The following is a 21,494-nucleotide window of genomic DNA, read 5'->3' on the forward strand; positions in this document are numbered from 1 at the left end:
CACCCCCCCCCCCCCCCATTAACCCCCCTCTCTCTCCCCCAGGTTCCCTAAATCGCCGCTTTTTGCCCCATTTCAACCCCCCCCCCCCCCCGTCCCCATGGCAACGCAGCCCTACGTCCCCGAGCTGCCCCCCCCCCCGCAGCCCCCTCAGCCCCCGCCCCCCCCCCAAAACCCCGCCGCCCCTCAGCCCCCCCCTTCCGCCGCCCCCCCCGCCCCCCCCGCCCCTTACGGCTCCGATCTGAGCGCCGCCGCCGCCGCCGCCCCCCCCGCGCCCCCCCCTCCGCCCCCCCCCGCCCCCACCGCCCCCCCCGCGCCGCAGTTCATCGTCGTCACCGTTTCAGGTGAGTTCCGGGGGGGTTCCCCCCACTTTCGTATTTTGGGGGGGGGGGTCTCCACATAGCGTGGCCTGGGGGTCCCGTGCCCCCCCCCCCCCCCATTATGGGGGTTCTCTGTCCCATAGGGGGGTGGGGGTCCCATTACCCTTATAGTGGGAGTTGGGGGTCCTGTCGTCCCCCCCCCCCCCATATTGGGGGTCCTCCTGCCACTATAATGGGGTTGGGGGGGGTCCTGTGGTCCTCCCCCCTTGTTGGGGGTCCTTTGTCCTATGGGGGGGGGGTGGGGGGTCCCGCGCCCCCCCTTGACTGGGGGTCCTCTGTCCCATGGGGGGGTGGGGGTCCCATTACCCTTATAGTGGGAGTTGGGGGTCTTGTTCCCCCCCCCCCCCATATTGGGGGTCCTCCTGCCCTTATAGGGGGTTGGGGGGGGTCCTGTGGTCCTCCCCCCCTTATTGGGGGTCCTTTGTCCTATGGGGGGGGTGGGGGGTCCCACGCCCCCCCTCGACTGGGTGTCCTCTGTCCCATAGGGGGGTGGGGGTCCCATTACCCTTATAGTGGGAGTTGGGGGTCCTGTCGTCCGTCCCCACCCCATATTGGGGGTCCTCCTGCCCCTATAGGGGGTTGGGGGGGGTCCTGTGGTCCTCCCCCCCTTATTGGGGGTCCTCTGTCCCATGGGGGGGTGGGGGTCCCATTACCCTTATAGTGGGAGTTGGGGGTCCTGTCGTCTCCCCCCCCTCCCCATACTGGGGGTCTTCCTGCCCCTATAGGGGGTTGGGGGTCCCGTGCCCCCCCAGTCTATGCTGAGGTCCCCTGCCACTATAATGGGGTTGGGGGGGGTCCTGTGGTCCTCCCCCCCTTATTGGGGGTGCTCTGTCTCACAGGGGGGTGGGGGTCCTATTACCCTTACATTGAGAGTTGGGGGTCCCGTGTCCCCCCCCCCATACTGGGGGTCCCCTGTCCTTATAATGGGGGTTGGGGGGGGGGTCCTGATGTCCCCCAGCCCCATAAGAGATTTGGAGTGGGGGGGGGGGGTCTCCTGTCCTATAAAGAAGCCCTTTGGCTCCACCTGTCCTATGGGGGGGTGGCGGTGGTCCTGGAGCCCCCCCAGCCCTATGGGGGGGTTGGGGGGGGGGAGCACTGCCCCTCCTCCCACCACACCCCCCATGTTCACCCCCCCCCCCCAACCCCATTTACAGAGGGTGCATTGAGGCCGAGTGAGGCTGTGAGTGAGGGGAGCCCCGGCCCCACAGCCCCCCCCGGGAGCACACAGGGGGGGCCGCAGGTGGGGGTCGCGTGGGGGGGGAAAGTGGGGGGGGGGGGCAGAGCCGGGCTGAAATTGGGGGGGGGAAACAGGGGGGGGAATTGGGGTGAAATGGGGTAAAATGGGATGAGAATGGAGAATTGGGGGAGGGGGGCTTCTGGGGGGGGGAGGTGTGCTGGGGGGGGGGGCGAAGGGGGGGGGCCTGTATCAAATGGGGCAGAATGGGGGCAATGAAGGGGGAGGGGGTGCTGTGGGGGGGTGAGGGATGGGAGGGTCCCCCCCACCTCCCCCGCCCCCCCCCCCATTTCCGTGCCCCCCCCCCACCCCCCCAGCGCTCCCCAGTGCAGAGCGGCAGCGGCGCGGCCAAACCGGGCCCTGGGCCCCCCCTGCAGGTGCACAGCGTGGGGCAGGAGGTGAGCGGGAGGGGGGGGGACGCACCCCATGGCCCCCCCACGGCTCCGCGTCACCCACACAGCACCTCGGACCCCCCCCAGAGCCCCTCATTTTCCCTCTGCAGCGCCCCATCGCCCCCATAGCAGCCCCAGACCCCACAGCCCCCCCCAACGCCCCCCACAGAACCCCATGACTCCCCACAGCCCCCCCAGAACCCCCCATAGCCCCCCATCCCCTAAAAGACCCCCAGAACCCCATAACTCCCCATAAGCCCCCCATAAGCCCCCCATAGTGCCCCACAGCCCCCCCAGACCCCCCCATAGCCCCCCCATCCCCTAAAAGACCCCCAGAACCCCATAACTCCCCATAAGCCCCCCATAAGCCCCCCATAGTGCCCCACAGCCCCCCCATCCCCTAAAAGACCCCCAGAATCCTATAACTCCCCATAAGCCCCCCATAGTGCCCCACAGCTCCCCCCCAACCCCCCCCACAGAACCACAGACCCCCCCATAGCCCCCCCGTCCCCTAAAAAACCCCCAGAATCCCATAACTCCCCATAAGCCCCCCATAAGCCCCCCATAGTGCCCCACAGCCCCCCCAGACCCCCTATAGCCCCCCCATCCCCTAAAAGACCCCCACAATCCCATAACTCCCCATAGGCCCCCATAGTGTCCCACAGCCCCCCCCCAAACCCCCACAGAACCCCATGACTCCCCACAGCCCCCCCAGAAGCCCCCATAGCCCCCCCATCCCCTAAAAGACCCCCAGAACCCCATAACTCCCCATAAGCCCCCCATAAGCCCCCCATAGTGCCCCACAGCCCCCCCAGACCCCCTATAGCCCCCCCATCGCCTAAAAGACCCCCACAATCCCATAACTCCCCATAGGCCCCCATAGTGCCCCACAGCCCCCCAACCCCCCCCACAGAACCACAGAACCCCCCATAGCCCCCCTGTCCCCTAAAAAACCCCCAGAATCCCATAACTCCCCATAAGCTCCCCATAAGCCCCCATAGTGCCCCACAGCCCCCCAACCCCCCCCACAGAACCCCATGATTCCCCACAGCCCCCCCAAAACCCCCCATAGCCCCCCCATCCCCTAAAAGACCCCCAGCATCCCATAACTCCCCATAAGCCCCCCATAAGCCTCCATAGTGCCCCAAAGCCCCCCCCACAGAACCCCATAGTGCCCCACAGCCCCCCCCCCCCCCAAACCCCTCCTGCCCACCCCATAGAACTGCACAACTCCCCATAGCCCCCCCACAACCCCCCCAAAACCAGCCCAAAAGCCCCCAGACCATTTCATAACCCCCCCCCCCCCAATAACCCCCCCCAGACCCCCCCCGTGCCTCCCCCCTCATAAATCCCCCCCCCATAAAACCACCCTCAAAGCTTTACCCTCTCATAACCCCCTTAAACCCCGCAGGACCCCCCATACCATCACCCCCCCCCTTACTTCCCCCCCCTGCCGTGACCCCCCCCCCACCTCACCCCCCCATTTCACCCCCCCGGCCCCCCCCAGGTTCAGCAGCTGCAGCAGGTCCCGGTGCAGCACGTCTACACGGGGGGGCCGGTGCAGTACGTGGAGGGCGGCGATGGCACCTACAGCACCGGCACCATGTGAGCATCCCCCCCCCCAAAAAAAACCCCAAACCCGTGACCCCCCCGTAACCCTTCTTATCCTCCTCCCAGTTTCAAACCCCCCCCATAATCCCTCTGTGCCCCCCATAACGCTTCTGTGCCCCCCCTAGCCCCATAACCCCCCCATAACCTCTCCTTGCCCCCCCCAGCCCCATAACCCTCCCATAACCCGTTCTGTGCCCCCCCCTCAGCCCCATAACCCCCCCGTAACCCTTCTGAGCCCCCCATAACCCCATAACCCCCCCATAACCTCTCCTTGCCCCCCCCAGCCCCATAACCCTCCATCACCCCCCCAAAACCCCTCTGTGCCCCCCCCAGCCCCATCACCCCCCAATAACCCCTCTGTGCCCCCCCCAGCCCCATAACACCCCTATCACCCCCCCATAACCCCTCTGTGCCCCCCCCAGCCCCATAACCCCCATCACCCCCCCAAAACCCTCTGTGCCCCCCCCAGCCCCATAACCCCCCATCACCCCCCCAAAAACCCTCTGTGCCCCCCCCCAGCCCCATCACCCCCCATCACCCCTCTGTGCCCCCCCAGACCCATAAACCCCCATCACCCCTCTGTGCCCCCCCAGCCCCATAATCCCCCATCACCCCCCCAAAAACCCTCTGTGCCCCCCCATCACTCCCCATAACCCCTCTGTGCCCCCCCAGCCCCATAACCCCCCATCACCCCCCCATAACCCCTCTGTGCCCCCCCCAGCCCCATCACCCCCCATCACCCCCCATAACCCCTCTGTGCCCCCCCCCAGCCCCATAACTCCCCCATCACCCCCCCATAACACCTCTGTACCCCCCCCAGCCCCATCACCCCCCATAACCCCTCTGTGCCCCCCCCAGCCCCATAACCCCCCCATAATCCCTTTTTTCCCCCCCCAGCCCTATACCCCCCCCAAAACCTCTCTGTGCCCCCCCCCAGCCCCATTACCCCTCTGTGTCACCCCCCCATAATCTCTCTGTGCCCCCCCCAACCCCATCACCCCCCATCATCCCCCAAAAACCCTCTGTGCCCCCCCCCAGCCCCATCACCCCCCCAAAACCCCTCTGTGCCCCCCCTCCCCAGCCCCTACGCCCCCCCCATCACCCCCCCATAACCCCTTTTCTCCCCCCCCCCACAGCCGCTCAGGCTCCTACTCCTACACCGAAGCCCCCCTTTACGCCCCCCCCGGCAGCACTTCGTACTACGACCCCCCCCCCGGCGGTGGGGTGCAGCCCAGCCCCCCCCCCAGCACTCAGGCGGCCCCCAGCAGCTCCGCCGTCCCCATGTACGTCACGGGGGGGCAAATCATCGCCACCCCCCCCGGAGGAGGAGGAGGAGGAGGAGGAGGAGGAGGAGGAGGAGGAGGAGGTGGAGGGGGAGGAAGCACCGGGAGCACCGGGACCGGCAGCGCGGCGGCGGCCACGGGAAGCGGGGGGGGCACCTACGTCATCCAGGGGGGGTACATGCTGGGGGGGGCCGGGCAGGCCTACTCACATACCACCAGGGCGTCGCCCGCCACGGTGAGCGTCTGGGGGGGGGGAGTTGGGGGGGGGGGTAAGAAGGGGTATGGGGGGGGGACAGGGGGGTTATGGGGGGGTTATGGGGCTGGGGGGGGTATGAGGGGTTGTGGGGGGGTGACAGAGGGGTTATGGGGCTGGGGGGGGGGAACAGAGGGGTTATGGGGGGGTTATGGGGCTGGGGGGGGGGGACAGAGGGGTTATGGGGGGGTTATGGGGCTGGGGGGGATATGAGGGGTTGTGGGGGGGGGGACAGAAGGGTTATGGGGGGGTTATGGGGCTGGGGGGGGGACAGAGGGGTTATGGGGGGGGACACAGCGGGGTTATGGGGGGGTTATGGGGCTGGGGGGGATATGAGAGGTTGTGGGGGGGGGGACAGAGGGGTTATGGGGTTGGGGGGGGATAAGAAGGGTTATGGGGGGACAGAGGGGTTATGGGGGGGTTATGGGGCTGGGGGGGGGGACAGAGGGGTTATGGGGGGGTTATGGGGCTGGGGGGGTATGAGAGGGGTTGTGGGGGGGGACAGAGGGGTTATGGGGGGGTTATGGGGCTGGGGGGGTATGAGAGGGGTTGTGGGGGGGGACAGAGGGGTTATGGGGGGGTTATGGGGCTGGGGGGGATATGAGGGGTTGTGGGGGGGGACACAGAGGGGTAATGGGGTTGGGGGGGGATAAGAAGGGTTATGGGGGGACAGAGGGGTTATGGGGGGGTTATGGGGCTGGGGGGGGGACAGAGGGGTTATGGGGGGGTTATGGGGCTGGGGGGGGGGACAGAGGGGTTATGGGGGGGTTATGGGGCTGGGGGGGGGACACAGAGGGGTTATGGGGCTGGGGAGGGATATGAGGGGTTGTGGCGGGTGGGACAGGGGAGATATGGGGGGGTTATGGGGCTGGAGGGGGGGGATAAGAAGGGTTATGGAGGGGCACAGAGCAGTTATGGGGCTGGGGGGGGATATGAGGTGTTGTGGGGGGGGGGGGGACAGAGGGGTTATGGGTCTCAGGGGGGACACAGAGGGGTTATGGGGGGGTTATGGGGCTGGGGGGGGATATGAGGGGTTGTGGGGGGGTTATGGGGCTGGGGGGGCACAGAGGGGTTAAGGGGGGCGTTATGGCGCTGGGGGGTGGCCAGAGAGGGGATATGGGGGGGTTATGGGGTTGGGGGGGCACAGAAGGGCTATGGGGGATTTATGGGGGGGTTATGGGGTTGGGGGGGCACAGAAGGGTTATGGGGGGGTTATGGGGCTGGGGGGGGGGATATGAGGGGTTATGGGGGGGTTATGAGGCTGGGGGGGCACAGAAGGGTTATGGGGGGGTTATGGACCTTTATGGAGTGTGTGCAGGGCGGGGGGCGCTTTGAAGGGCCGCAGCTCAGTCTGCCAACAACCAACCGGAACCAAGTGGGGGTCGTAGAGATGGGGGGGGGTCCCGCCATCGCTCAGAGTCCATTCCACCCCCCCCCATTCCCCAAATCCCCCCCCCCAGGTGCAGTGGCTGCTGGACAACTACGAGACGGCGGAGGGCGTGAGCCTGCCGCGCAGCACGCTGTACTGCCACTACCTGCTGCACTGCCAGGAGCAGAAGCTGGAGCCCGTCAACGCCGCGTCCTTCGGGAAGCTCATCCGCTCCGTCTTCATGGGGCTGCGCACGCGGCGCCTGGGAACCAGGTGGGCGAGGAGAAAAAACAACAACCCCCCCTCCCCCCCCTCCCCTCCACTGCAGCCCCCACGTACAGCCCCCCCCCAGGACCCCCACCCCCCCAAAAGATTCCCCCACCTGAGGGTAAAATCGTGGCAGACTCAAAGCCTGCCTGCAGTCAGCAGGGCCCCCCCAGCTTCCCCCTGAGACATTGGAGCCCCCCAGAGCCCACCTGCAGACAGCAGGGCCCCCCCACGCCCCCCCAGGAGAGCCCCCCCCCCCCCCGAGACATTGGAGCCCCCCAGAGCCCATCCACAGACAGCAGAGCCCCCCCACGCCCCCCCCAGAGACATTGGAGCCCCCCAGAGCCCACCTGCAGACAGCAGAGCCCCCCCCCGCCCCCCCCACCTCACTTCACCACCCGTAGGGTGAACCCCGGCCCTCAGGCACTGCAGCCCCCACATACAGCCCCCCCCAGGACCCCCACCCCCAAATGATCCCCCCCCCCCCAGGGTAAAATCGTGGCAGACTCAAAGCCTGCCTGCAGTCAGCAGGGCCCCCCCCAGGACCTCCCCCAGACCCTCCTCCTCGCCCCCCAGGACCCCCCAGTCCCCCTCAATCACCCCCAGGCCCCCCAAGGACCCCCCAGATCCCTCAATCACCCCCCAGCCCCCCCACCAGGACCCCCCCAGGGGTAACTCCAAGTACCACTACTTCAGGCTGTGCATCAAGGCCGGCTCCCCACACCCCTCCAAGCCCCCCATCAGCCCCCAGTTACCCCCCCCAGACTCCCCCCATCACCCCCATGACCCCCCCAGGACCTCCCAGACCCCCTCAATCACCCCCCAGCCCCCCCCCAGAGCCCCCCCAGACCCCCATTTCCCCCCCCAGGGTAACTCCAAGTTCCACTACTACAGGCTGCGCATCAAGGCCAGCTTCCCAAACCCCTCCAAGCCACCCATCATCCCCCTATGACCCCCCCAGGACCCCCCAGGACCCCCCAGACCCCTCAATCACCCCCCAGCCCCCCCCCAGGACCCCCCCAGACCCCCATTTCCCCCCCCCAGGGGTAACTCCAAGTACCACTACTACGGGCTGCGCATCAAGGCCAGCTCCCCTCTGCTGCGCCTGATGGAGGACCAGCAGCACCTCGCCATGCGCCAGCAGCCCTTCTCCCAAAAGCAGAGGTACAGCCGCTCCCCCCCCCCACCCCACATCCCCCCACGGACCCCCCCATGACCCCCCCCCATGCCTGCAGGCTGAAACCCATCCAGAAGATGGAAGGGATGACCAACGGCGTGGCCGCGGGGCAGCAGCAGCCTGCGGGGCTCTCCGACATCAGCACCCAAGTGCAGCAGTACCAGCAGTTCCTAGGTAACCAAACACCCCCCCCACCTTCACCCCCGACCCCTCACGCGCCCGTAGGGTGGGGAGGGGGCTTTGTGACCCCCCCCCCCGTCCCTCTTTGCCCTACAGATGCCTCGAGGACGCTGCCCGATTTCCCCGAGCTGGAGCTGCACGGCAAAGCTCTGCCCGAAGGCGCCTGCGCCGAGGACGTGCGCGCCTTCCAGCTGCTGTACCGCGAGCACTGCGAGGTCAGCGCCCACCCCCCCGCACCCAGACCCCCCTCCGGGACCCCTCCCCACCTTAACGTGTGTTCCCCCCCCCCCGCAGGCTATCGTGGATGTGATGATCAACCTGCAGTTCACGTTGGTGGAGACGCTGTGGAAGACGTTCTGGAGGTACAGCCCAGGGCAGCCCAGCGACGGCGCGCCCGTGGCAGTGTGAGTGGGGGGCTGGGGGGGGGCTGGGGGGGAGGGGGGGGGTCCTGGAGGGGTGAGGGGGGGCTGGGGGGGGTGGGGGGGGGGTCCAGGAGGGGTGGGGGGGGGCTGGGGGGTTTGTGTGCGAGTGGGGGTCCGGGAGAGGGGATTGAGTTGGGGGTCTGGGAGGGGTCTGGAGGGGTCTGGGGGGGGGGCTGTGGGCCCCTCCCCATCCCTGTTATCGCCCCATCCCCTTTCCCAGCACCCCCTCTGTCCCCATCCGTCCCATCCCAATCCCATCCCAATCCCAATCCTATTCCCATCCCAATCCAATCCCAATCCCTATCTATTCCCATCCCACACCAATCTCATCCTATGCCACCCTATCCCCATCTCAATCCCATCCTATGCTCATCCCATCCTAATCCCACTCCCATTCCCATCCCACCCCCATCCCAATCCCCATTCCCATTTCCACTCCAATCCCAATCCCCATCCCATCCCATTCCCATCCCACCCCAATCCCAATCCCAATCTCATCCTATCCCATCCCATCCCATCCCCACTCCCTATCCCCATTACTACCCTAATGCCATCCCATCCCATTCCCACCCCAATCCCATCCCAGTCCCATCCCACCCCAATCCCACACCCATCCCCATCCCCAATCCCACACCCCTCCCATCCCATCCCCGATCCCAATTGCAATCCCACCCCATCCCAATCCCCATCCCACCCCAATCCCACCCCATCCCAATCCCCATCCCACCCCAATCCCAATCCCACCCCAATCCCATCCCCATCCCCAATCCCACACCCTTCCCATCCCATCCCCAATCCCATCCCCATCCCCAATCCCACACCCCTCCCATCCCATCCCTAATCCCACACCCCTCCCATCCCACCCCAATCCCATCCCACCCCAATCCCACACCCCTCCCATCCCATCCCCAATCCCAATCCCAGTCCCACCCCCCATCCCAGCCCTCTCCCCCCTCCCCCCGCCCACGAAGCGCGGCCCCCCCGCAGCCCCCCCTCTCGTCCCCCGCAGCCACGACGAGGCGGAGAAGCGTTTGCCGCGCAGCCGCTTGGTGGCGCTGTCGCGCTTCGAGCCGGTGCTGCGCTGGGCGCGGGCGTGCGACCACGCTCTGTACCAGGGCCTGGTGGAGATCCTCATCCCCGACGTGCTGCGGCCCATCCCCAGTGAGTGCCCCCGCCCCCCCCGGCCCCTCCGTCGCCCCCAGACCCCCGTCTCCCCCCCCCGCCCGCTCCCCAGGCGTCAATGCGAGTACCGCTGACGTGGGCTGCGCGTCATAAGCCAGACCCCCGAACCCCTCCAAGACCCCAGCACCCCCCGGGTGCCTCCGTTTCCCCCCCACGCGCTCCCATTTCCACCCCCAGGACCCCTCAGGTCCCCCCGTTTCCACCTAGGATCCCCCCAGACCCCCCATTCCTCCCACAGCCGCAACTCCGCATCCCACCACCAGGGGGCAGCACCCCCATTCCCCACCCATGATCCCAGCACAGCCGCAATTCCCAATTCCCACCAGCAGGGGGCAGCACCTCCCACTGCTCCCCATTGCCCCCAGCCCCTCGTTGCCCCCAGCCCCCCAACCCACCCACACCACCCCCCGTGCTCCCCCCAGGCGCACTGACGCAGGCCATCTGCAACTTCACCAAGAGCCTGGAGGGCTGGCTGATGGCCGCCATGATGCTCATCCCCATAGGATACCCCAGTCCCCTCTCAGGGTCTCCCCATTACCCCCCAGGATCCCCTCAAACCCACCCAGGTGCCTCCATTCTCCCCCAGGACCCTCCCAGACCCCTCAGCCCCCCCGTTTCCACCTAGGATCCCCCCAGAGCCCCATTCCTCCCACAGCCACAACTCCGCATCCCACCACCAGGGGGCAGCACCCCCATTCCCCACAGCACAACTGCAATTCCAAGTCCCACCAGCAGGGGGCAGCACCTCCCACTGCTCCCCATTGCCCCCAGCCCCCCACCCACCCACGCCCCCCCCCAGGCGCACTGACGCAGGCCATCTGCAACTTCACCAAGAGCCTGGAGCATTGGCCAAGAGCCGCCATGGCGTGCATTCCCCCAGCACCCTCCCCAGAATCCCCCTGTTCCCCCCAAGACCACCCGGGACCCCTCATTCCTCCCCAGCTGCAACTCCGCATCCCACCACCAGGGGGCAGCACCCGTGTTCTGTACCCAGGACCCCAGCACAGCCGCAATTCATAATCCCACCACCAGAGGGCAGCACCTACATCTGCACCCCCATTCCCCTCCCATTCCCCACTGCACGGCCGCAATTCCAAGTCCCACCAGCAGAGGGCAGCACCTCCCACTGCTCCCCATTGCCCCCAGCCCCCCATTGCCCCCAGCCCCTTGTTGCCCCCCCGGGCGCACTGACATAGGCCATCCGCAACTTCGCCAAGAGCCTGGAGGGCTGGCTGATGGCCGCCATGATGCTCATCCCCTTAGGATACCCCAGTCCCCTCTCAGGGTCTCCCCATTACCCCCCAGGATCCCCTCAAACCCACCCAGGTGCCTCCATTCTCCCCCAGGACCTTCCCAGACCCCTCAGCCCCCCTGTTTCCACCTAGGATCCCCCCAGACCCCCATTCCTCCCACAGCCGCAACTCCGCATCCCACCACCAGGGGGCAGCACCCGCATTCCCCACCCAGGACCCCCTCACAGCTTCAATTCCAAGTCCCACCACCAGGGGGCAGCACCCCCATTCCCCACAGCACAACTGCAATTCCAAGTCCCACCAGCAGAGGGCAGCACCTCCCACTGCTCCCCATTGCCCCCAGCCCCTCGTTGCCCCCAGCCCCTCGTTGCCCCCAGCCCCCCACCCACCCACACCCCCCCCCGTGCCCCCCCCAGGCGCACTGACGCAGGCCATCCGCAACTTCGCCAAGAGCCTGGAGGGCTGGCTGACGGCCGCCATGGTGCACGTGCCGGAGGAGATGGTGCGGGTGAAGCTGGCGGCGGCGGGCGCCCTGGCGCAGACGCTGCGCCGTTACACCTCCCTCAACCACCTGGCGCAGGCGGCCCGCGCCGTGCTGCAGAACAGCGCCCAGATCTCGCAGATGCTCAGCGACCTCAACCGCGTCGACTTCGCCAACGTGCAGGTGGGACCCCCCCCCGGACCCCCCCCAAAACGACGGCGCCCTTGGGTGCCCCCACCCACCGCCCCCGGCTGCCGTCCCAGCTGCCCCCTGGGTGCCATTGTGTGCCCTCGGGTCCCCAATGGGTGCTCGGGTGTCCCCGTATCTGTGCCCCCCCCCAAAGCCCCCAGCTGCCCCCCCAGATGCCCCTGGGTGCCTTTGTGTGCCCTCATGTCCCCAGTGGGTGCTCAGGTGACCCCATATCTGTGCCCCCCCCCCAGAAGCCCCCGGCTGCCCTCCCAGCTGCCCCCTGGGTGCCATTGTGTGCCCTCGTGTCCACAGTGGGTCCTCGGGTGTCCCTGTATCTGTGCCCCCCCCCAGAGCCCCCAGCTGCCCCCTCTGTGCCCTCGTGTCCCCGGTGGGTCCTCAGGTGTCCCCATATCTCTGCCCCCCCACAGCCCCCAGCTGCCCCCCAGATGCCCCCTGGGTGCCCTCGTGTCCCCCATGGGTCCTCAGGTGTCCCCATATCTGTGTCCTCCCCCCCCATTACCCCCTGTGTGCCCCCCAAAAACCCCCGGCTGGCCCCCCAGCTGCCCCCTGGGTGCCATTGCGTGCCCTTGGGTCCCCAATGGGTCCTCAGGTGTCCCCCTATCTGTGCCCCCCCTGTGTGTCCCCCCCAAAGCCTCCAGCTGCCCCCCCAGATGCCCCCTGGGTGCCCTCGTGTCCCCAGTGGGTCCTCAGGCATCCCCGTATCTGTGTCCCCCCCCAGGTTCCCCTTTGTGCCCCCCCCCAAAGCCCCCAGCTGCCCCATGGGTGCCCTCGTGTCTCCAATGGTTCCTCAGGTGTCCCCTTACCTGTGCCCCCCCCAGGTACTCCCTCTGTGCCCCCCCCAAAGCCCCCGGCTGCCCCCCAGATGCCCCCTGGGTGCCATTGTGTGCCCTCGTGTCCCCAGTGGGTGCTCAGGCGTCCCCATATCTGTGCCCCCCCCCCCAAAGCCCCCGGCTGCCCTCCCAGCTGCCCCCTGGGTGCCATTATGTGCCCTCGGGTCCCCAATGGGTCCTCGGGTGTCCCCGTATCTGTGCCCCCCCCCAAAGCCCCCAGCTGCCCCCCAGATGCCCCCTGGGTGCCCTCGTGTCCCCAGTGGGTCCTCGGGTGTCCCCATATCTGTGCCCCCCCCCAAAGCCCCCAGCTGCCCCCTCTGTGCCCTCGTGTCCCCGGTGGGTCCTCAGGTGTCCCCATATCTCTGCCCCCCCAAAGCCCCCGGCTGCCCCCCCAGATGCCCCCTGGGTGCCATTGTGTGCCCTCGGGTCCCCAATGGGTCCTCGGGTGTCCCCGTATCTGTGCCCCCCCCCAAAGCCCCCAGCTGCCCCCCAGATGCCCCCTGGGTGCCCTCGTGTCCCCAGTGGGTCCTCGGGTGTCCCCATATCTGTGCCCCCCCCCAAAGCCCCCAGCTGCCCCCTCTGTGCCCTCGTGTCCCCGGTGGGTCCTCAGGTGTCCCCATATCTCTGCCCCCCCAAAGCCCCCGGCTGCCCCCCCAGATGCCCCCTGGGTGCCATTGTGTGCCCTCGGGTCCCCAATGGGTCCTCGGGTGTCCCCGTATCTGTGCCCCGCCCCACAAAGCCCCCAGCTGCCCCCTCTGTGCTCTCGTGTCCCCGGTGGGTCCTCAGGTGTCCCCATATCTCTGCCCCCTGTGTGCCTTTGTGTGCCCTCGTGTCCCCAATGGGTCCTCAGGTGTCCCCATATCTGTGCCCCCCCCAGTTACCCCCTTTGTCCCCCCCCAAAGCCCCCAGATGCCCCCTGTGTGCCCTCGTGTCCCCGGTGGGTCCTCAGGTGTCCCCTTACCTGTGCTCCCCCCAGGTGCTCCCTCTGTGCCCCCCCCAAAGCCCCTGGCTGCCCCCTCAGGTGTCCCCTGGGTGCCCTTCTGTCCTCTGACCCCCCTCCACACCCCGCCCCATAGGAGCAGGCATTGTAGATGTGTTGCTTCCGGGCCAGCTGGGGCTGCTGTGGGTTCTCTGGGTGCTGTGGGTGCTGTGGGCTGGTCTATAGGGTGCGCTGTGGGGTTGCTATGGGGCTGACCCTGCCCCACACTCTGCAATATAGGAGCGGGCGTCCTGGCTGTGGTGCTGCCAGGCCAGCTGGGGGTCTGGGAGTCTGTGGGTGCTGTGGGGCTGGGGGTTGCTGTGGGTCTGGAGGTTGCTGTGGGTCTGAGGGCTGCATAGGGTGCGCTGTGGGGTTGCTATGGGGCTGACTCCCCCCACACCCTGCCCCATAGGAGCGGGTGTCCTGGCTGTGCCTCTGCGAGGCCAGCTGGGGGTCTGTGGGTGCTGTGGTTCTGGGGGTTGCTGTGGGTCTGGAGGTTGCTGTGGGTCAGGGGGCTGCACAGGGTGCGCTGTGGGGTTGCTATGGGGCTGACCCCCCACCCCCCGCCCCATAGGAGCAGGCGTGGTGGGTGTGCCTCTGCGAGGCCAGCTGTGGGTCTGTGGGTGCTGTGGGTGCTGTGGGTCTGTGGGTCTGGGGGCTGCATAGGGTGCGCTGTGGGGTTGCTATGGGGCTGACCCCACCCCACATCCCACCCCATAGGAGCAGGTGTCCTGACTGTGCTACTGCCAGGCCAGCTGGGGGTCTGGGGGTGCTGTGGGTGCTGTGGGTCTGGGAGTTGCTGTGGGTCTGTGGGTGCTGTGGGGCTGGGGGCTGTATAGGGTGCGCTGTGGGGTTGCTATGGGGCTGACTCCCCCCACCCCCTGCCCCATAGGAGCGGGTGTCCTGGCTGTGCTACTGCCAGGCCAATTGGGGGTCTGTGGGTGCTGTGGTTCTGGGGGTTGCTGTGGGTCTGGGGGCTGCACAGGGTGCGCTGTGGGGTTGCTATGGGGCTGACCCCCCACCCCCCGCCCCATAGGAGCAGGCGTGGTGGGTGTGCCTCTGCGAGGCCAGCTGGGGGTCTGTGGGTCTGTGGGTGCTGTGGGGCTGGGGGTTGCTGTGGGTCTGGGGGCTGCATAGGGTGCGCTGTGGGGTTGCTATGGGGCTGACCCCACCCCACATCCCACCCCATAGGAGCAGATGTCCTGGCTATGCCACTGCCAGGCCAGCTGTGGGTCTGGGGGTGCTGTGGGTCTGTGGGTCTGGGGGCTGCATAGGGTGCGCTGTGGGGTTGCTATGGGGCTGACCCCCGCCCCCCGCCCCACAGGAGCAGGCGTCGTGGGTGTGCTGCTGTGAGGCCAGGTGGGGGTCTGTGGGTGCTCTGGGTGCTGTGAGTCTGTGGGTGCTGGGGGACTGGGGTTGCTGTAGGTCTGGGGGCTGCACAGGGTGCGCTGTGGGGTTGCTATGGGGCTGACCCCACCCCACATCCCACCCCATAGGAGCAGATGTCCTGGCTATGCCACTGCCAGGCCAGCTGTGGGTCTGGGGGCTGCATAGGGTGCGCTGTGGGGTTGCTATGGGGCTGACCCCCGCCCCCCGCCCCACAGGAGCAGGCGTCGTGGGTGTGCCGCTGCGAGGCCGGCGTGGTGCAGCGCCTGGAGCAGGACTTCAAGGCGACGCTGCAGCAGCACAACTCGCTGGAGCAGTGGGCGCTGTGGTTGGACGCCGTCGTGGGCAGGGTCCTCAAACCCCACCTGGGGACCCCCGCCTTCCCCCGCGCCGCAAAGCTCTTCCTGCTCAAATGGTCCTTTTACAGGTGGGGGGCGGCCCCACGGCGCCACCAGCTGCCCCACAGTGCCTTGCGCTGGCCCATAATGCCTTGGGCCGACCCATAATGCTTTGAGCTGACCCATAATGCCTTGGGCTGACCCACAGTGCCTTGAGCTGACCCATAGTGCCTTGGGCTGACCCATAATGCCTTGGGCTGACCCATAATGCTTTTGGCTGTCCCATAATGCTTTGAGCTGCCCCATAATGCCTTGGGCTGACCCTCAATGTCTTGAGCTGCCCCACAATGCCTTGGGCTGATCCACAATGCCTTGAGCTGACCCATAATGCTTTGAGTTGACCCACAATGCCTTGAGCTGACCCATAATGCTTTTGGCTGTCCCTTAATGCTTTGAGCTGACCCACAATACCTTGGGCTGACCTACAACGCCTTGAGCTGCCCCATAATGCCTTGGGCTGACCCATAATGTCTTGAGCTGACACACAACGCTTTGAGTTGACCCACAATGCCTTGGGCTGCCCCACAATGCCTTGAGCTGCCCCATAATGCTCTGAGCTGCCCCACAATGCTTTGAGGTGCCCCATAATGCCTTGAGCTGACCCACAATGCCTTGGGCTTCCCCATAATGCCTTGGGCTGCCCCATAATGCCCTAAGCTGCCCCACAATGCTCTGAGCTGCCCCATAATGCCCTGAGCTGCCCCACAATGCTCTGAGCTGCCCCATAATGCCCTGAGCTGTCCCATAATGCCTTGAGCTGACCCACAATACCCTGAGCTGCCCCGTAATGCCCCCAAAATCCACCCCAGAACTGCCCGGATTTGCCCCAAACTCACCTGCTGAGATTTGCCCCAAACCCGCTGGGATCCCCCCCCAAACTGCCCCAAAGCCCTGAGCGCCCCCAGCTGCCCCACAACTGCCCCACAAAACGCCCCCAAACGCCCCATAACCCCCCGGGTGCCCCAAACACCCCACAACTGCCCCACAAAACGCCCCAAACGCCCCATAACCCCCCAAGTGCCCCAAACACCCCCCAAACACCCCACAACTGCCCCCCACCCCCCACAAAACGCCCCCAACTGCCCCCCAAGCGCCCCCTAACCCCACCCAACGCCCCCCAAGTGCCCCAAACACCCCCCAGATGCCCCCCAACCCCCACAAACTCCCCTCAAGTACCTCAAACACCCCATAGACGCCTCCAACGCCCCCCAAACGCCCCCCAACTGCCCCCCAGGTGCCCCAAACACCCCCCAACTGCCCCCTAAGTGCCTCAAACGCCCCCTAACTGCCCCCCAAGTGCCACAAACACCCTCCAAACGCCCCCCTAACCCCCACCAAAACCCCCCAAACGCCCCCATAACTGCCCCCCAAGTACCTCAAGTGCTCCCTAGCCCCCCCAAGCACCCCCTAACTGCCCTCCAAGTGCCCCAAACAGCCCCCAAACGCCCCCTATCCCCACCAAAACCCCCAAATGCCCCCCAACTGCCCCCCAAGTGCCCCAGACAGCCCCCAAACGACCCCTAACTCCCACCAAAACCCCCAAACGCCCCCTAACTGCCCCCCAAGTGCCCCAAACACCCCAAGTGCCCCCTAAGTGCCTCAAACGCCCCCTAACTGCCCCCCAAGTGCCCCAAACAGCCCCCAAACGCCCCCTATCCCCACCAAAACCCCCAAATGCCCCCCAACTGCCCCCCAAGTGCCCCAGACAGCCCCCAAACGACCCCTAACTCCCACCAAAACCCCCAAACGCCCCCTAACTGCCCCCCAAGTGCCCCAAACACCCCAAGTGCCCCCTAACTGCCCCCCAAGTACCTCAAATGCCCTCTAGCCCCTCCCAAACGCCCCCCAACTGCCCCCCAGGTGCCACAAACACCCCCCAAACGCCCCCTATCCCCCACAAAACGCCCCCCAGGTGCCCCCCAGGTGCCCCAAATGCCCCCTAACTGCCCCCCAAGCACCCCAACCACCCCCAAACGCCCCCTAACTGCCCCTCAGGTGCTACAAACACCCCCCAAACGCCCCCTAACCCCCACCAAAACCCCCCAAACGCCCCCTAGCCCCCCCCAAACGCCCCCTAACTGCCCCCCCAGGTGCCACAAACACCCCCCAAACGCCCCCTAACTGCCCCCCAGGTGCCACAAACACCCCCCAAACGCCCCCTAACCCCCACCAAAACCCCCCAAAATCCCCCAAACGCCCCCTAGCCCCCCCCCTAACTGCCCCCCCCCCCCAGCTCGATGGTGATCCGCGACCTGACGCTGCGCAGCGCCGCCAGCTTCGGCTCGTTCCACCTGATCCGGCTGCTGTACGACGAGTACATGTATTACCTGGTGGAGCAGCGCGTGGCGCGGGCGCGGGGGCAGAGCCCCATAGCCGTCATGGGGGAGGTGAGGGGGCCGGGGGGGCGGGGGGGGGCCTCAAGGGGCAGTTGGGGGCGTTTGGGGGTCTTAAGGGGCGTCTGGGGGGTTAGGGGGCGTTTAGGGGGGCCTTAAGGGGCATTTGGGAGGGTTAGGGGGTGTTGGGGGATAGTTGGGGGGCGTTTGGGGGGGCCTCAAGGGGCGGTTGGGGGCGTTTGGGGGCCTTAAGGGGCGTCTGGAGGGTTAGGGGGCGTTTGGGGGGGCCTCAAGGGGCGGTTCGGGGTGTTGGGGGGTGGTTGGGGGGCGTCTGGGGGCTTAGGGGGCGTTGGGGGGGCCTTAAGGGGCGGTTGGGGGGCATTTGGGGGGTTTAGGGGGCGTTTGGGAGGGGGCCTTAAAGGGCGTTTGGGCGGGTTAGGGGGTGTTGGGGGATGGTTGGGGGGCGTTTGGAGGCCTTAAGGGGCGTCTGGGGGGTTAGGGGGCGTTTGGGGGGGCCTCAAGGGGCAGTTGGGGGCGTTTGAGGGTGTTGGGGGGTGGTTGGGGGGCGTTTGAGGGGTCTTAGGGGGCGTTTGGGGGGGTTGGGGGGTGTTGGAGGCATTTGGGGGGGGACTTAAGGGGCTTTTAGGGGGTTAGGGGGCATTTGGGGAGGCCTTAAGGGGCGTTTGGGGGGGTCTTAAAGGACGTGGGGGGGTTTAGGGGGAGTTGGGGGGTGGTTGGGGGGCGTTTGGGGGGCCTTAAGGGACGTTTGGGGGGGTCAGGGGGTTTTGGGTGGAGTTTGGGGGGGGTTAGGAGGCATTTAGGGGGTGTTTGGGGGCATTTAGAGGCGTTATGGGGCTTTTGGGGGATTGGGGGGGTTTGGAGGGGCTTTGGGGGCGGTTGTTCAGGGGAATCGGGGGGCGTTTGGGGGGGGATTTGGGGGCGTTTGGGGGGGGCGTTGAGGGGGGTTATGGGGCATTTGGGGGCTGTTTGGGGGGGGGGGGCATTTCGGGGGATGTTTTGTGGGGGATTTGGGGCATTCTGGGGGCTTTGGAGGTTTGGGGTCGCTGGGGGGGTTCTATGGGGCGGGGGCTCTGTGGGGTGGGGGCTCTGTGGGGTGGGGGTTCTTTGGGGTGGGGGCTCTGTGGGGCGGGGGCCGTGGGTCAGAGCCACACCGCTGTGCCCACAGTTTGCCAACCTGAGCTCCCTCAGCGCGATGGACCCCGACAAAGGTGGGACCCCCCCCCAAAAAAACCCACCCGCCTTCTCCCACCCCACGTGCCCCACATCGGCCCTATGTGCCCCACATCAGCTCTGTGTGCCCCATATCAGCCCTATGTGCCCCATATTGGCCCTATGTGCCCCATATCACCCTATACACCCCACATCACCCTGTGTGCCCCACATCATCCTATGAGCCCCACATCAGCCCTATATGCCCCATATCACCCTATATACCCCATATTACTCTATGTGCTCCATATCAATCACCCTATATGCCCTATATTACCCTATGTGCCCCATATCACTCGATGTGCCCCACATCACCCTGTGCCCCATATCACCCTATATGGCCCACATCAGCCCTATATGCCTCACATCGGCCCTATTTGCCCCACATCACCCTATGTGGCCCACATCAACCCTATGTGCCCCACATCACCCTATGTGCCCCACATCAGCCCTATATGCCTCACATCGGCCCTATTTGCCCCACATCACCCTATGTGGCCCACATCAACCCTATGTGCCCCACATCACCCTATGTGCCCCACATCAGCCCTATGTGCCCCACATCAGCCCTATGTGCCCCACATCACCCTATAAGCCCCACATCAGCCCTATATACCCCATATCAGCCCTATGTGCCCCACATCACCCTCTGTGCCCCAAAACAGCCTCATATGCCCCACATCAGCCCTATATGCCCCACATCACCCTATGTGCCCCATATTACTCTATGTGCCCCACATCACCCTGTGCCCCACATCAGCCCTATATGCCTCACATCGGCCCTATTTGCCCCATATCACCCTATGTGCCCCACATCACCCTATGTGCCCCATATCACCCTATGTGCCCCACATCACCCTCTGTGCCCCACATCACCCTATGTGCCCCATATCACCCTATGTGCCCCACATCACCCTCTGTGCCCCACATCACCCTATGTGCCCCACATCACCCTATAAGCCCCACATCAGCCCTATGTGCCCCACATCACCCTATATACCCCATATTAACCCCCTGTGCCCCACATCCGCCCCATTTCTGCCCCCTTTTACCCCATTCCCGGCCATCGGCCGCCCTCCGTCCCCTCGGAACCCACCGCCCCCCCCACCAACCCCCCCCTTTTTCCCCCCCCTTTTTTTGCCCCCCCAGACGAGGAAGAGGAGGAGGAGGAGGAGAGCGATGAGGAGCTGCCGCAGGAGCTTTCCCTGGGGGGGGGCAACGGGGGGGGCGGGGAGGGGGCACCGCTGCCCCCAGACCCCCTGGAGCCCCCCCCGGCCAAAGTGCAGCGCTCGGACCCCCGCGGGCTCTTCGTGCAGCCGCTGCCCTCCAGCTAAGGGCCCCCCCCGCGCCCCCCCCCCCCCCCATTGCGCTTCGTCCCCTCCCCCCCCCCCGAGCTGGAATTTCCCCCCCCATCCCCTCCCCCACCCCCGCAGTGCCCCCCCCTCCCCCAGGGCCGATGCTGAGGGGGGGCCCGGGGGGGTGACAATGTGCCTTAAGCCGCGCCGGGGTCGTGTGCCAAAGCCCCCCCCCCCGCTTCCCCCCCCCCCCCCCCAAAAATGGGGACGGCGCTGTGGGGGGGGGGAGGGGGGGCGGAGGGGAACACAGCAGTGGGGATAGAAAGGGGGGAGTATGGGGGGGGGGGGCGGGGGGGGCTGCGGCGCTGTAGGGAATGAAGCAGGTCTGGGGATCGGCCCCCAGCGCCCCCCCCCCCGCATTAATGTCCCATGGGGGGGGGGTGGGGGGGGGCAACGACCCCCCCTTGGGGGTGGGCATCACCCCCAACCCCTCCTTAAACCCAGTGCCAAACACCCCCCCCCCATCAGAGCCGCTGCCTTACGCTGTGCCCCCCCCCCCGCATGAAGGGCCCCCCCCACCCCTCAAGCCCCCCCCCGCCGGTAGAGCCCCCCCCCCTCTATAGTTCAGATCTGTGCTTTTTGTACCCCCCCCCATTGTGCGCGTGGTGCTGCCCTCAAAGCGCCGGGAGGGGCCCCCCCCGCGCCCCCCCCCCCCCCCAAAACCTCCCATACAACAAAACGGAGCCCCACCCCCCCCACCCTCCATCCCCCTTTTTTTTTTTGGGGGGGGGGGGGGGGGCGCGGGGACCCCCCCCCCCGGCGCTGCGTGTCCCCATGTCGGAGTGCGGCTGTTTTGTACCTTTTGTAGTTCTTTTCTTAAGGGAATAAATCCGCTGCTCTTTGTCCCACGGAGCCTTTTGGGGGGGGGGCAACGGGGGGGGGCCACATCTGCTGGGCTTTAGTGGGGGCTGAACCAAAAGGGTGGAGATTGGCCCCAAAATCGGCCCCAAAATGGCCGCCGTTCGACCCAAAATCGGCTCCGAAACTGCTGGGATTTGCCCCAAAATCGGCCCCAAAACTGCTGGGATTGATCCCAAAATCAGCCCTGAAAGTGCTGAGATTTACCCCAAATTCGCCCCAAAACTGCTGGGATTTGCCCCAAAATCGGCCCCAAAACTGCTGGGATTGACCCCAAAATCAGCCCTGAAAGTGCTGAGATTTACCCCAAATCGGCCCCCAAACTGCTGGGATTTGCCCCAAAATCTGACCCCAAATTGCTGGGATTTGCCCAAAAATTAACCCCAAAACAGCCGCAGTTTGACCCGCAGCCCCAAACCTGCAGGGATTCACCC

The 21,494-nt window shown here is 66.5% G+C and overlaps 1 protein-coding gene across 1 annotated transcript; it reads left to right on the top strand.

Annotated features, from left to right (window-relative positions):
• Positions 1-193: 193 nt before the first annotated feature.
• On the top strand, positions 194-20,197 carry RFX1 (regulatory factor X1; the record flags this gene model as incomplete). The annotated part of the gene is made up of 16 exons (XM_090128666.1): positions 194-341; positions 1,532-1,617; positions 1,929-2,009; positions 3,511-3,608; positions 4,751-5,132; positions 6,611-6,792; positions 7,831-7,950; positions 8,022-8,137; positions 8,240-8,358; positions 8,438-8,547; positions 9,575-9,726; positions 11,417-11,664; positions 15,105-15,313; positions 17,518-17,671; positions 18,804-18,846; positions 19,997-20,197. Coding segments are annotated over 16 exons (2,433 nt in total), but the record flags the coding sequence as incomplete, so codon positions are not given.
• Positions 20,198-21,494: the final 1,297 nt, after the last annotated feature.

This window comes from Phasianus colchicus, chromosome 34 (assembly GCF_987193195.1).
Source record: "Phasianus colchicus chromosome 34, bPhaCol1.hap1.1, whole genome shotgun sequence".
NCBI lineage: Eukaryota > Metazoa > Chordata > Aves > Galliformes > Phasianidae > Phasianus > Phasianus colchicus.